Raw genomic sequence first — 16,255 nt, 5'->3', positions numbered from 1 at the left:
GGCATCCATCGTAATCTGGGGTAATCCCACAAATGCATGACCCTTTGAGAGAAGTAATTTCTCCTCATCTCTCTTTTAAATCTGCTACCCCTTAATCTATGATCTCCTATATCTATGATCTCCTATTCTAGATTGCCCTACAAGAGGAACATCCACTCTGCGTCTACTTTGGTAATACTGTTCAGCATCTTATATAGCACCTCAATTAGATCTCATTCTTCTAAACCTGAGAGAGTATGCTCAATCTCTCTTCATAAGACAAACCCCCCATCTCGGAAATCAATCTAGTGAATCTCCTCTGAACTGCCTCTAATGCAACTACATCCCTCCTCAAATAAGGAGACCATAGCTGTCCACAGTATTCCTAGTGCGGTCTCACCAATGCTTTGTACTGTTGCAGCAATAATCTCCACCCTTTATACTCTATTCCTTGAGCCAGAAAAGGCCAAAATTCCATTTGCCTTCCTTTGTACCTGCAGGTTATTGGGCTGGAAGAAGCTACAGCAATAGGGAGGGGAGAGGCGACGAGGGAATAAAGAATTAAGGATGAGAATTTAAAAATTAAGTTGTTGCCTGCCTGAGAGCCATTGATGGTCACCAAGCACGGGGGCAATGGGTGAATGGGATTTTGTGCGAGTTAGGATGTGGGCAGAAACAAAGGCCAGAAAATGGGAGGTTGGCCAGGAAAGAATTGGAAAAGATGAGTTTAGAGGTTAAAAAGATATAGATGAGAGTTTGGAAAACAGCTAAGGTGAGGGAAGGTGATTGGTATTGTTACTGAGGTGAATGTAGGCAGACTTTGTGATGGAGCAGATATCGGTGAGAAGCTCACCTCAGTGTTTAGTTAAAATGATCAAGTTGTGAAATTATCTGTTTCAGCTTTGCACAATGCCTGGGGTGAATGATGGTTAGCAAGGGGTGGGGGAGCTAGGGAATACAGCTTGTGGAGAGGAACAAAGTCAATGGCTTTGATCTCCCCAGTATCTCCCCAGAGTAAAATGTTGCTCATTCAGTACTGGATGCCTGATAAGCAGTGTAACAAATCAAAATCAGTCAAATGAGAAATTGAGGCATAGACTATTTTCAAAATGGGAAGATGCGTAGGAAATCAAAAGGACAAAGGGACTTGGGAGTCCTTGTTTGCGATTCTCTAAGGTTAACGTGCAGGTTCAGTCAGCAGTTAGGAAGGCTAATGCAATGTTAGCATTCATGTCGAGAGGGCTAGAATACAAGGCCAGGGATGTACTTCTGAGGCTTTATAAGGCTCTGGTCAGACCCCATTTGGAGTATTGTGAGCAGTTATGGGCCCCATATCTAAGGAAGGATGTACTGGCCGTGGGAAGGGTCCAGAGGAGGTTCACAAGAATGATCCCTGGAATGAAAAGCTTGTCATATGAGGAACGGTTGAGGACTCTGGGTCTGTACTCGTTGGAGTTTAGAAGGATATGGGGGGATCTTATTGAAACTTACAGGATACTGCAAGGCCTGGATAGAGTGGACGTGGAGAGGATGTTTCCACTTGTAGGAAAAACTAGAAGCAGAGGACACAATCTCAGACTAAAGGGACGATCCTTTAAAACAGTGATGAGGAGGAATTTCTGCAGCCAGAGGGTGGTGAATCTGTGGAACTCTTTGCTGCAGAAGGCTGTGGTGGCCAAATCACTGAGTGTCTTTAAGACAGAGATAGATAGGTTTTTGATCAATAAGGGATTAGGGGTTATGGGGAGAAGGCAGGAGAATGGGGATGAGAAAAATACCAGCCATGATTGAATGGCGGAGCAGATTCGATGGGCCAAGTGGCCTAATTTTGCTTCTATATCTTATGGCCTTATGGTCCAATAGAGGTGAAAATTGATGTAGAACAGCATGTCATCAGCTTTAACATGGAAGCTGATGATGTCTTTTTGGATGATGTCACCAGGGGGCAGCAGGTAGATAAGAAATATCTACATGGCCACAGAAAGCCTTTGACATCCCAGCACAAATGACATATGACTTCAGTGTACCTTGCAACAAGTTTAGTCATCTGTTTATATAAGAATGATCAGTTAATCAGTTACTTCTTAACTTTCACTTTTGCCTGTGTAATTCCAGGTTGATCAATATAATGCACTTACTTCTCTGCCCCATTCCACCTCGCCAAAAACAAACAAAAAAATAATTTAAACTTTTGCTGTCTCTAAAATTTCCTTAGGAACCTGTCACCAAATGGGTCCACTCATAGATCAGAAGTTGGAAGAAATTGACAGGTAAAAATCCTATTTTCTGATTTTGTTCCATTATGCGCCATTTAGCACCCCATATCTGGCATACAGGCCCTGGAATTCTTAGAGCCATGGGATACTCCTAAACAAACATGACAGGAGACATGAGTTTGGGTAAGGTAAATTTTACTGAATTTCAGAGCTTTGTTTTTTATTTAAAACATTAAAATATTTTCACTTGGCAGAGATGAGTGCCAACAGCTGATGAGGAGGCAAGACTAGCAGGGTGACCTTGGTCTGCCAGAAATCTCAGACGTTTCCCCTTGCATTGTTTGATTATCACCCCGATGGCAGTAAGGCAAGCCTTCTCATGACAGTCCATTGCAAAAGTAGTAATACAATCATTTTAGGAATGAGATTAGAAGAAATTTACTCAAAGGATGGTGAATCTTCGGAATTCTCCCATCAAAGTTGCGGATCCTCCATCGTTGAACACATCTAATGCTGAGATGAATAGAGTTTTGGTGTCTCCGGGAATTGAGGAATATGCAGAGCAGGTGGGAAAATGGAGTTGAAGTCCAAGATTAGCCATTATTGTATTGCATGGTGGAGCAGGCTCGATGGGCCCATATGATCGACTGCACCTATTTCATGTGTTTTTGTGTCCAGGCTGGAGCAGGTCACTATTTGGGAATCCCAACCCACTGCGCTTCTGGCAGTGGAAAGGAGCTCAAGGAATTACAAGCCCATCGAACGTTCATTTGTGTGATCTGATATACCCAGTATTACCTCTTACACTTGTTTACTTCATTGTTGTTTTAGGAAACATTCTGAACTGTCCGATCTAAATGTGAAAATGATGGAAGCTCTATCCTTATATGCTAAATTGATGAATGACGATCCAATGTATTCCATGTACGCTAAACTCCAGAGCCAGCAGTATTACATACAACCATCCTCTGTAGCAGTTTCTCAGGTGTGTCCCTAGTCATTTATTGTAACAAAATAATTATTGTGACAGTGCTTTTCAAATAAGAAGTTTAGAGAAGCTTTTTCAAGATATCTTAAATTTTTATTTAAATTTAAAAGGAAACTATCATATTTAAATGCCACATTTAGATCATTTGACATTGTGGTTTTGCAATAGTGACCATCATACGTTGGTGCCGAGAGTAATTGGGTTATTCTTTTGAAAGCCTGTTGATGATATTGAGGATAATAATTAACTTGAACCATCAACCATAAAACTCTAAATGTTTGGATGTGTTTTTATGTAGTCTGTTGTGTATCTAGGGAATAAAAGTAATATGGCTGTAAGAGATTGAGACTGGAAGTTTTGTGGTCCTCTGAGTCAGAAACTGTGGGTTTGAGTCCCACCCCCAGGACTCAATGACCAAGTAAGTTGTGTTCATAACACAACCAAACAGATTGGGTATCAATCTTCAAATCCTTCTAACACACCTCAGTGGCAGGTGCTAAGAACAGGAGAGATGCCTGGTCAGCCATGTGATAGAAAGAACATTGGAGCCTCTACCACCACTACCTGTGGCTCCAGATATAAATGTAAAAGTGTGTTGGTATAGCAGCCTCCACTCCTTAAGTGAACTGGAACATACAACCAAGAGATTGGGAATTAGTGGATCATTCAATCAACATTTTATTCAGCAACTGAAAGGCCTGGTAACCGTTAAGTGGCAAATAAATTATCATGAAATTCTTCAGCGATTGGTCCAGTCTTCTCTGATGTATTCTGTGTACTTGTACTATTAACAAAACTTCTCCTTTGTGTGGAACACATTCTTAATATGCTGATAGCAGTTGGGCAGGTTGTTTTTGTTATGTACTTTGTTGTCACATTTGATATAAGCACTGACTTTCTCCATTCAGCAGTAAAGATATCTAAATTATTCTGTAAATCAAATAATTTAGAGGAAGTGAAGTGCAAGCGTTTAATGAACATTTGCAAGGAAAGGAAGAGAATGCACATTAATTTCAAACTATTGCTCTGTTTTATTTACAATTGTGGACATTGGACTCTATTGATGCAGAGTATAGACTATAATGTTTAGCCCCAGGGGCTGTTTAGCACAGGGCTAATTTGCTGGCTTTGAAAGCAGACCAAGGCAGGCCAGCAGCACGGTTCAATTCCCGTACCAGCCTCCCCGAACAGGTGCAGGAATGTGGCGACTAGGGGCTTTTCACAGTAACTTCATTTGAAGCCTACTTGTGACAATAAGCGATTTTCATTTTTTTTCATAATAGGATGTATCTGGGCTATGCTAACCTGGAAGAGGGGCTGGTTTAGCACAGGGCTAAATAAAGCTTTTAAAGCAGACCCAGGCAGGCCAGCAGCGCGGGATCAATTCTCATACCAGCCTCCCCGAATAGGCGCCGGAATGTGGTGAATAGGGGCTTTTCACAGTAACTTCATTTGAAGCCTACTTGCGACAATAAGCGATTTTCATTTCATTTTTCAAGAGTTTGATGTTGACACTTGATGCCAAAACAGAGAGATTTCCATTCCTCAAATATCCTTGGTTACAAATGCACAAACATATGCAAGAGATCTAATTTTTTAATGTGCAACTAGGTCGAATTGAATAGATCACTAAAATATGTATACTAGATTTTGCCACAAGAGGAATTTAGCCACAGAGCAGAGTCATACAGCACAGAAAAGGCCCTTTGACCCATTGTGTCTGTGCCAGTCAACAACAACGACCTAACTATACTAACCCATTTTACAGCACTTGGCCTATAGCCTTGTGTGCCTTGGCATCGCAAGTGTACATCTAAATACTTATTAAATATTATGAGGGTCTCTGCCTTCACTGTGCTTTCAGGCAGTGAGTTCCAAACTCCCACCACCCTCTGGGTAAAAAGGTTTTTCCTCCCATCCCTCTACACCTCCGGCCCCTTACCTAAAATCTATGTCCCCTGGTCATTGATCCCTCCACCAAAGGGAAAGGTTTCTTCCTGTCTACCCTATCTATGCCCTTCATAATTTTATACATCTCAATCATGTCCCCACTCAGTTTCCTCTACTCCAAGGAAAACAATCCAAGTCTATCCAATCTCTTTTCATAACTAAAACTGTCCAGCCCAGGCAACATCCTGAGAAATCTCCTCTGCACCCTTTCTCTGCTTTCACATCCCTCCTGTAATGTGGATTCCAGAACTGCACACAATACTCTACCTGAAATGAAATGAAATGAAAATCGCTTATTGTCACAAGTAGGCTTCAAATGAAGTTACTGTGAAAAGGGCAAACCAACTTTTTATACAGTTCCAGCATAACCTGCCTGCTCTATGCCTCGGCTAATAAGGGCCTTCTTAACCACAGTATCCACCTCTGCTACCTTAAGGGACCGGTGTACATGCAAACCGAGGTCCCTCTGATCCTCGGTGCACCCAGGGTCCTGCCGTTTATCATATATTCCCTTGCCTTGTTTGTCCTGCCCAAGTACATCACCTCACACTTATCCAGATTGAATTCCATTTGCTACTGTTCAGCCCATCTAACCAGCCCGTCTATATCCTCTTCTACTCGAAGGCTATCCTCACTATTTTCGTGTTATCAATCAGTGGTACCACTCAATGGTGGCCTGTGAAGTGGCAGATGGCATCTGGTAAATGTAAATGTTTATCCATTTTGAGTGGGTGTCAACGAGTAGTAAAAACATGGGTAGCACAAGTGGCTAGCACCGTGGCTTCACAGCACCAGGGTCCCAGGTTCGATTCCCCGCTGGGTCACTGTCTGTGCGGAGTCTGCACGTTCTCCCTGTGTCTGCGTGGGTTTCCTCCGGGTGCTCCGGTTTCCTCCCACAGTCCAAAGATGTGCGGGTTAGGTGGATTGGCCATGCTAAATTGCCCATAGTGACCAAAAAAGGCTGGGAGGGGTTATTGGGTTACGGAGATAGGGTGGAGGTGAGGGCTTAAGTGGGTCGGTGCAGACTCGATGGGCCGAATGGCCTCCTGCACTATATGTTCTATGATCTTAAGAAAGGCCTGGCAAAGTTGGTGTGTAACTGCAACTAGGGCCGGCCTGGCCCTCCCAGCAGTGAAGTGAGGCTGTTGGAGGGAACGTTTGATGCTCTACACCACTTTATCAACCTCTTAATGTCACCATTGAATTCCAATCTGTAATTATCTTACTATTGTGTCTCTTCTATATATGCTGTGATTGTGAACTTGTCCCCACTTCTTCTGATGAAGGAGCAGCGGTCTGAAAGCTTGTGATTTCAAATAAACTGTTGGACTTTAAACTGTTAAAAGCAAATTACTGCAGATGCTGGAATCTGAAACGAAAGAGAAAATGCTGGAAAATCTCAGCCGGTCTGGCAGCATCTGTAAGGAGAGAAAAGAGCTAACATTTTGAGTCCGACGATTCTTTGTCAAAGCTAACAGACAGAGAAAGTGGGAAATATTTATACTGTGGAGTGAGAATGAAAGATGAGTCATAGCCACAGAAACCCAGGGAAACCGGGTGCTAATGGCCACAGAAACCGAGGGGAAAGAGTGCTAATGGCAGTCCCCAGAGAGAACGAAAGATGTGAAAGGTCAAACAGCAGAGAAACTAACATCAGAGGATGAACTGTAGATGCGGGGGTAGGGGAAGGGGAAAGCAAAGAGGAGAAAGGTGAAGGAAAGGTGGATAAGATTGGGGGGGGGGGGGGAATTAAATATATATTAAGAAAGAAAGAAATGGTAAAAGACAGTTAAAATGAAACGAAAACAAATGGATCGAGGTGGAGTAGAGCTGATCATCTGAAGTTGTTGAATTCGATGTTCAGGCCGGAAGGCTGTAACGTGCCGAACCGGAAGATGATGTTCCTCCAGTTTGCGTCGCGCTTCACTGGAACATTGCAGCAGGCCAAGAACAGACATGTGGGCATGGGAGCAGGGTCTTTTGTTAAAATGTCAAGCAACAGGAAGGTCAGGGCCCTGAATGCGCACAGACCGAAGATGCTCAGCAACGTGATCACCCAGTCTGCGTTTGGTCTCTCCAATATAGGGGAGACCACATTGGGAGCAGCAAATGCAGTAGACCAAATTGGAAGAGATGTAAGCGAAATGCTGCTTAACCTGGAATGAGTGTTTTGGGCCTGGGATGTTAAGCATGGAAGATGTAAAGGGGCAGGTGTTTCACCTTCTGCGATTGCATGGGAAGGTGCCATGGGTGATGGGAGATGTACTGGCTATGGTGGAGGAGTGGACTAGATTGTCTCGGAGGGAACGGTCTCTGCGGAATGCTGACAGAGGGAGTGAATGGAAGATGTGTTTGGTGGTGGCATCACGCTGGAGTTGGCGCAAATGGTGGACGATTATGCTTTGCATACAGAGGCTGGTGGGATGAAATGTGAGAACGAGGGGGGCTCTATCCTTGTTCTGGGAGGGAGTGGAGGGGGCGAGGTAGTAGTGCGGGAGATGGACCGCACACTGTTGAGGGCCCTGTCCACAACTGTTGGTGGGAAATCATGATCGAGGAAGAAGGAACACATTTTCGAAGCACCATTTTGGAAAGTGGCATCATCGGAACAAATGCGACAGAGGCGAAGGAGTTGAGAGAAAGGGATGGAGTCCTTACAGGGTGTAGGGTGCGAAGAGTTGTAGTCCAGATAGCTGCGGGAGACAGTGGGCTTGTAGTGGATATTAGTGGATAGTCTATTGCCGGAAATGGAGACAGATAGATCAAGGAAAGGAAGGGAAGTGTCTGAGATGGACCAGGTGAAAGTGATGGAGGGGTCGAAACTGGAAGCAAAGTTGATAAATTTTTCCAGGTCCGGGCGAGAGCATGACGCGGCACGAAAATAGTCATCAATGTATCGGTAAAGGAGTTGTAGGAGGGGGCCAGGATAGGCCTGGAACAAGGAATGTTCCACATACCCCATAAAAAGGCAAGCGTAGCTAGGACCCATGCGGGTACCCATTGCTACACCTTTGATTTGGAGAAAGTGAGATGAGTTAAAGGAGAAGTTGTTGAGAGATAGAACGAGTTCAGCCAGGCGGAGGAGAGTGGTGGTGGATGGGAATTGTCTGGGTCTCTTTTCGAGAAAGAAGTGAAGAGCTCTCAGGCCATCCTGGTGTGGGATGGAGGTGTAGTCAGATTGCACATCCATGGTGAATGAATGCGGTTAGGGCCCACGAACTGGAAGCTGTCAATATGACACAGTGCATCAGAGGAATCCCGGATGTAGGTGGGGAAGGAATGGGCCAGAGGAGTGAGGATGGAGTCAAGATAAGAGGAAATAAGTTTGGTGGGGCAAGAGCATGCTGACACAATGGGCCTGCCGGGACTGTCCTTTTTGTGGATTTTGGGAAGTAGGTAAAAGAGGCTGTCTGGGGTTGGGAGATTATGAGGTTGGAAGCCGTAGGGGGAAGGCATCCGGAGGAAATGAGGTCACTAACGGTGTTGGAGATAATGGCTTGATGTTCAGTGGTCTGGTCATGGTCCAGGGGGGAGGTAAGAGGAAGTATCTGAGAGTTGGCGCTCAGCCTATGCGAGGTCGAGGCCAGGCGGCAACAGCACCCCCTTTGTCAGCAGATTTGATGACAAAGTCGGGGTTAGACCTGACGGAGTGAAGAGCAGAAAGTTCGGAAGGAGAGAGGTTGGAATGGGTGAGGGGGGGCAGAAAAATTAAGACGGCCAATGTCCCGTCGACAGTTTTCAATGAAAAGATCAAGGGCAGGTAATTGTCCCGGCGGGGGGGTCCACTTGGAGGCAGAATGTTGGAGGCACATGAAAGGATCAGTGGAACTGGGACAGGATTCTTGCCCAAAGAAGTGGGCACAGAGCCGAGTTGGCTGGGCAGCTGGTTCGTGATGCAGAGAGAGGCCAACAGCGCAAGTTCAATTCCCGTACGGGCTGAGGTTATTCATGAAGGCCCCCAGCTTCTCAACTTTGCCCCTTGCCTGAGGTGTGGTAATCCCCAGGTTAAATCACCACCTGTCAGCTTTTCCCCTCAAAAGGGGAAACCAGCCTATGGTCATCTGGGACTAGGGTGACTTTACTCCTTAATTATAATACTGAAGTATTGCTTTAAGTTTTGGTGTGGGACATGAATCCCATGACCTCTGAATTAGTTGAAAGTGTTGCCAACTCTGTTAAACTGACCACTAATTTTAATTTCCCTTATTAGCACAGTAATTAGCTGTTTCAATTTATAATATTTTAATCAACAAATCTTGTAAACTAATTTTATTTGGTGACTTGTGTCCTTTCTGCCACAGACATTCTCCGAACAGACTAGAAATGGTTACTGTTGAGAGGTGGAGAAACTGTAACTTCTCTGAGAGCATGGCATTCTTGCAAAATAAGAGAACTTGCAACTACTTCTCCTGGTAAACTTGAATGCATTTTAAACTATAATACTGTTTAATGATAGTTAAGCTCTCTGTTACAGGTATATTCAGGACAGCCTCCCAGTGGAGCATATGTAATATCTGGTACACCTCAGATGGCTTCAGTCCAGGGGTATAGTATTCCATCAGATCAGATTCCATCTCTCAGCCAAGCTGGTTTACCACCAACAGTAAGCTCAGCACTGCCCAACCAGCAAGCTCCACCATCTTATACTAAGTAAGTACTGATTATCATACACCACCTGTACTAACCCATTTTCATTGGTGAAATTAGTGATGTTTTTTACATAGCGCCATGATCTAGACCACTTTCAACAGTTGCATATGTTAACTTCTAATTTGAAACTGCTGTGCAGTAATAGGGTGATATTATTATTTGCCCTTTGTAAACTCACTTTTGGTTTAGATTTGAAAGGAAAGTCTAAATATACACTGTCTTAAATTTGGGTGATCTTGAAAATACTTTCCACTAGGAATAATAGGGCCCCAGATCTATTTGCTCAGATTAGTTCTGATTGTGAAAGATATACCTGTAAATTTCAGGCACTATGCATTTAAGTTAGAGTCCCTGGATTAATTCTAAAAGCAAAATGGGTTTGATAAACAAAACGGGTATGAGAGTTAAATGTATCGTTCACTTGAAATAGCAGCTTAAGGGTATCGGTAAATAAATTACAAATGCAAACAAAATACAATGAAAACTTATGAATTTTAATTGTTGTGAAACTCTTTGGGGACAGAAAATGTGTAACTTTAAATTCAGTTCATAGCATAGTATCTTTTTAGGCTTGGCTTTCTTATCAAACATCAGAACCACATCAGATACTCTAGTGACCAGAATTTCATACAATTATACAACCTCACAAAACCCTTGTTGTTCCAATTGAATTTTCCTCAACTACATTGCTTCTATGAATGTATCTGTATAGCCTGCATATACACTGTGCTTTTTCTCATGAACCTCTGTAATGTTTTGTGCTCTGTCATAATTCTTGCACTAAAATGGTGAGAGTTCCTGAATAATAGATGGCATCTGATAGAAATTGACTTTTCTAATCAGCTATAACCATGAGAGTAAGGGGAGATGATAAGGTTTAGTTGAGAACTCATTAAGAATAATTAACTATAATCATATTAGGTATTATTTCAGTGCAACAATTAGCTGGGGACCCACTAAGGGTTAATCCAGATAACACTCTCTAATTTCTTTCTCAGGTTTTACATTTTGCAAGCAGCTTTAAACTACGAGGTCATTGACGTCAACTAGCTAAAAGGCCCCATTGTGTGTTAAAAACTGGGAGGCTGTCCAGTTCAAGTAGTTCTGTTTCTATAGAAACAGCCAGTCTAGAGATATGATTTCCCAGCAGAATCTGTGTTTTTCTAATTAATGTTAGATGCAGGTATATGGGAAAGTCGCACCAAGACATTTAAATGCGTATATCTCTTAAGTTGATAGACAGACAGTTTGGCTGAATTGAGTGAATTATAAATTAGTTAAAGCCAATAAGGGGTGAAAAGAAGGCGAGACCTTAAGATAATAAGCTCCTTAAGAATAACTTACCCAGGATGGAAAAACTCATTCCGGAATCACTCTCTCTCTCTATTTTTCTGAAACCTATGTCTTTGCTGCTTGCTTATGCTAATCACCATCTTTCTTTTGTTTAAATCACTTAGTTATTTTATACTGTGTATTATGATTTGAAGAATTACCACAATCTGTAATCGAATGAAAACTCAACCACTGTATTCGCTAAAGACAATTCATCTGACTAGCTTGCTGCGGGGCTAGTCGGAACTCTCTAAATGTTGTATTGAAAATAAGCTTACCAGTGGCGTAGCTGACAAATAAAGTTCAAGTGGACTTAGCTAAAAAGCACAGACTTGACCTCTGTTATTTGGGTACTGAGAAGGGATAACGGATATGCAGCGTTCCGAATAGACACCGAGATCCATCAGCATCCAAGAAAATTTAAATTTTATTAAATTCTGCATGCCTTTTATGACATTGCTTCAGATCGTAAACATGTCTGATAGAAGATTAACAATTTATTTAGCCAAGAGGAATACTGGGAACTCCTATTCCCCCCCCCCCCCCCCCCCCCTCTTTAAACTAGCTTTTAAGATTGGGAAAATTAGGGGTGATGCGGTGGCACAATGGTTAGCATTGCTGCCTCACAGCTCCAGGGACCCGGGTTCAATTCCGGCCTCAGGTGACTGTTGGAGTTTGCACTTTCTCCCCGTGTCTGCGTGGGTTTCCTCCAGGTGCTCCAGTTTCCACCCACAGTCCATCTTTGGATCGGTGGATTGGCCATGCTAAATTGCCTTAGTGTCCAAAAGGTTAGGTTGGGTTACTGGGTTTATGGAGATAGGGTGGAGTCGTATGCTTAAGTAGGGTGCTCTTTCCAAGGGTCGGTGCAGACTCGATGGGCAGAGTTGCCTCCTTCACTGGAAATTCCATGAATATGCTAAGTAATAAATGCAATGATGGCACAGAGCCACATCCTATCCTTAAAGCCACGTTGGAACTTCAGTTGCTGAGTCATGTCTCCTCGAGAATAAGCTGCTTTATCGGTTTACTATGTATGTTAAATAGAACCCAAATATTTTAATGTGACCGAGTAATTGTTTTTTCTTCCCTTTCAGTGCTGTGGACAATTCTGTGCCTGCAAGTACATACCTAAATCAAGCACCTGTCTGTAATCAACCTGCTCCTTCAAATGTTGAAATCCCTAGTTATCAGAGCACTGGCCTAAATGGACAGCAGATGCCAAACTACAGTGTTGTCTCTACAACCCATGGCCAACAGTCCAGCAGTCAACAACAATCCCCTTACTCACAGAAAGCACTTCTATAGGAAATGTGATCTCTCTCACCCGTCTTGTCCTCGACATCGGCTAGGAACAAATGGGCAGTAGTGCAGTTTACAGGAATTAAAATTTCATCAATTTGCGCAAGCTGCACTGAACTTCTTTTTAAACAGTATCACCTTATGCGAAAGGAGTACAAATGGTTGCCAACCCCTGAATAAGGGTTATGTTCTCACAGTGACTACAGCTTTTTATGCGAACATAATCTCTTATTTTATGGGAAAAAGTGGGACTGATCACTCGTTCTGTGTACATACATTGATTTGCTGCATTAGTACTAAATTTGATAGCTATAAGTTGAGATGTGAAAATAATTTGTTGCAGGTGGTATATAAATTAATTCATGGTTTTAAAACTAGATTATCAAAGTTTTAAAGTAGTAATTTTAAGTTATAAATATATATATATATATATATATATATATATATTATATGTAAAAAGATGAAGTTACATTATCCCTATGATGTGAAGAATGAAATCTATATAGCCTCATTTTGCACTCTGTCAAGGATAACCTCCCAGATGCCTGCAGTGATCTTTCTCCTTTGGAGCAGAACAACTACTCAAGTTAATAAGCTGTTGCAGTACTTATGCATTTCATTTGCTGCCTTTTCACGTCCAGTGAGTCTGCTTTAGTGCTCAAAATAAGAACTAACAGCAGTATTAGAAAATAACTTTATATGCAGTGTACATTTTTTAAGAAGTAAAAGTTTATGTTTAATTTTCAGATGAAGAACCAGATGACTTATTTATGAACCACTTTGCAACTATGTGCATTTAAAGTTCAGCAATACTATTCTGATATCCTCATTCCGTTGTTTCCTCAGGGTTCAGGCAGATAATTCCTGTTGCGATTAGGAAGGGTTTTTTTTTTCTACAAGGAAGAAACAGTTCTACTCCAAGGTAAAATATATGTGACAAAGTTCAAAATGAAAACTGGAATCCAACCGTTGGGTTGTGAAACTCCTGTCATACCTTTTCCTAATGTGTACATTTTTGGCATTACTGTGGTGGTGCTTGGAGTTTTTACATGTTGCTCAGAGTATGACTGCCCAGCCACCAAAGTCACAGCTTTGAAACAAAAGCTGCTGTTGATCCCTGGGCATAATTGGTGTAAACTATGTGAAATCAATTGTTTTCATTGAGATTGGAAATTGTGGTGGCTTCTGAAATGATGGTTGAAAATGTTGAGAGTCCCAAGTTTAGAGTTTAGGTGGCAACATTTGGGTCCTTTTTTTTTTTCTTGACTAAACTTCTAAAAGATCCTTGCAGCCGGCCACCGTTGTGTGGGAGCGACCCTTCCACAGGGCGGCATATGGTTGCTGCTGAACCCAGGCAAGCAAGAAGGACCTCGAAGCTTGCCTGAAACCCTTTCTCCTCCACCCCAACCACCAACTATGCGACCAAGAGGCTGCCTCCAGGCAGCTGAACAGTCGTCCGCTGTCTGTTGGGACATGGAAACCGACTAGAAAATCACTGTCGGCACCCCAATAGGCATCTGACAGCAGGCCTTAATAGGCCCTTAACCCAGCCAATTGGCTACATGCTTTTGTGGGCAGATAGCCTCGCAGCCTTCCATTCTGCCTCTGGGAAAATAGCACAGCGTGGGGGACAGAGCCAGGGAAAAGCATGCCAACCAGCAATGCAAAATTCCACACCTGCCCACCTCTGCTCCCATCCCCTTTTGTGAGGGCTCAAAGGTGAGTATAATTCTCATTTTCAAGCCTTCACTGGGGATATTCTATGTATCTATTTTCAGCGTATTAGTGGAATTACTGGATAATGTGGAGCAGGACTTGTATGTTAGTTCAGTCAAATCAATATGTTTGGAGATGTTTTTTAAAAGGGTAGTTCATAATCCTTGATGAATAGAGTTTCTCTCCTTAAAAGACACTACCTTCATGAAAAAGCACTTGTTTAGACCTTTGTTTCTTAAAGGACAAAAGCAATGCAAACAACAAAAATATTGCAGTCAAGTGTCACTAATTTCATTTCCAGCATCAATCATAATTCTTTGCAAGTAAATTCTGAAAAGTGTGCAAGTTTTCATGAAGATGGTGCTCCTTTAATTTAGCATCTAGAACTGGAGGTGTGAAATTTTCAAATGTTGATTGTATTTAAGCTTTTTAAATGTCTTGAAGTAAATATTTTGTTTGTTTTAAACATTACAAAATCAATCACATTGCTCAATGCAATGCCATACAATGTCAAATGTAATTTAGTTGGAAATGTGTGTTGGTTAATGTGCAGGTTAACAGATTTCAACATCCAAGTTTTATTTTGTTAAATTAAATTCACGAAAAAAACTATACACTAATGGTCCATAATTTGACAAATTGAGCTGAATATTTACAAAACACTAATTGTAGAACACGATAATGCTAATTAAATTGTGCTCGGTTTCCCATTTACACAAATCATTTTGGAGGGGCCTTGTAAGATCAGTGTATAAAACGTTAAAACTATTGTGCTGAAGAATGATGAAGTATGTTTCAACAACATTTTAAACCAAGAAAAAGCTGTAAAATGACTTGCCACCATTGTATTAACTTTGACTTGTTAGCTTTAAAACAACTTGTAACAAAACGGCTGAATTCAATGCAAAAATTCTAAGACCACGTCATTAGATTTATTATTCTGCTGCATGTCCTGGGTTTAAACAAGACAAAGAAAATACTGGTAATCTTCATTGGGAGATAATTTCACAGTCGACCTGTGATCAACTAAGAATGGTTTAAATAAATAGTGCATCACAAACCGTACTGTTGTCAATGAATTCAAATTGCTTTATTGGTCAAGCTTTCTGATACAGGGTGAAATTTTCCCATTTTGAGACTTAAATGCGGCGGCGGGCGGCTACGGCAAAGCCAGCCCGAATGGCAAGATCCTGTGCCAGATTCGGCACTTGGAATCATTAACTATGCATAGGTGAGTTCCCCTCCAACTCTCCTGGTGGACTGGCAGCTAATTCGTTCTGCGTCTTCAGCTGACGGATCCGAAGGTCCTCGTGCCATATTTAAATATCAGTCCAGCACACTTGTATCGCTCTCTCCAGTCCACCTGTCTTCACCAGACCGTCCAATATGTCCGGAACCCTGAGGCAAAAGGCTAGCTGCCTCAAGAAGAAGGCAGCACGGTAGCCTTGTGGATAGCACAATTGCTTCACAGCTCCAGGGTCCCAGGTTCGATTCCAGCTTGGGTCACTGTCTGTGCGGAGTCTGCACATCCTCCCCGTGTGTGTGTGGGTTTCCTCCGGGTGCTCCGGTTTCCTCCCACAGTCCAAAGATGTGCAGGTTAGGTGGATTGGCCATGATAAATTGCCCTTAGTGTCCAAAATTGCCCTTAGTGTTGGGTGAGGTTACTGGGTTATGGGGATAGGGTGGCGGTGTTGACCTTGGGTAGGGTGCTCTTTCCAAGAGCCGGTGCAGACTCGATGGGCCGAATGGCCTCCTGCACTGTAAATTCTATGAAAAAGGCAGTGCCAGGGCCCTTGATGCCCTTACTTGGGAAGTGCGGGTCCACCCGCATGTCCTCTATCCCAGGAATGGCTCAAAGAAGCACAACAATCTCGCTGCTTTAATGAGCATTCATGATATGCAAATGCCATTTGCGTCTCCCGCCAGCAGGAAGAGCGAGCCCACCACTATGGGAGAATTGCAACAGGAATTTACACCAGCGGGTTTCTGACTTTTTGGCTCCTACCAGATGCACTGCACTCATCCGCCGCCAATCCATGAGCGGATTGAAATAATTCTGCTCATAGTTCCTGTATTCTGTGTGGACTTAAAACCATTTTGTAGATATTTCTCCTTATGTTTCCTA

The 16,255-nt window shown here is 42.7% G+C and overlaps 1 protein-coding gene across 6 annotated transcripts in view; it reads left to right on the top strand.

Moving 5' to 3' along the window:
- Positions 1-15,193, top strand: part of stam (signal transducing adaptor molecule (SH3 domain and ITAM motif) 1) — a 156,579-nt gene extending 141,386 nt beyond the window's left edge. For 5 of the 6 annotated variants that reach the window (XM_072508582.1, XM_072508580.1, XM_072508577.1 and 2 more), the window contains 4 exons: positions 2,195-2,249; positions 3,027-3,180; positions 9,608-9,783; positions 12,210-15,193. In XM_072508582.1, the coding sequence (XP_072364683.1) occupies positions 2,195-2,249; positions 3,027-3,180; positions 9,608-9,783; positions 12,210-12,420 (596 nt within the window). In that variant the 3' untranslated portion in view covers positions 12,421-15,193. The remainder of the gene's footprint in view (positions 1-2,194; positions 2,250-3,026; positions 3,181-9,607; positions 9,784-12,209) is intronic. The other variant, XM_072508581.1, reaches the window with a different exon arrangement.
- The last annotated feature ends 1,062 nt before the right edge of the window (positions 15,194-16,255 follow it).

Source organism: Scyliorhinus torazame, chromosome 6 (genome assembly GCF_047496885.1).
Source record: "Scyliorhinus torazame isolate Kashiwa2021f chromosome 6, sScyTor2.1, whole genome shotgun sequence".
NCBI classification, from domain to species: domain Eukaryota; kingdom Metazoa; phylum Chordata; class Chondrichthyes; order Carcharhiniformes; family Scyliorhinidae; genus Scyliorhinus; species Scyliorhinus torazame.
This window is presented reverse-complemented; position numbering and strand designations above follow the sequence as displayed.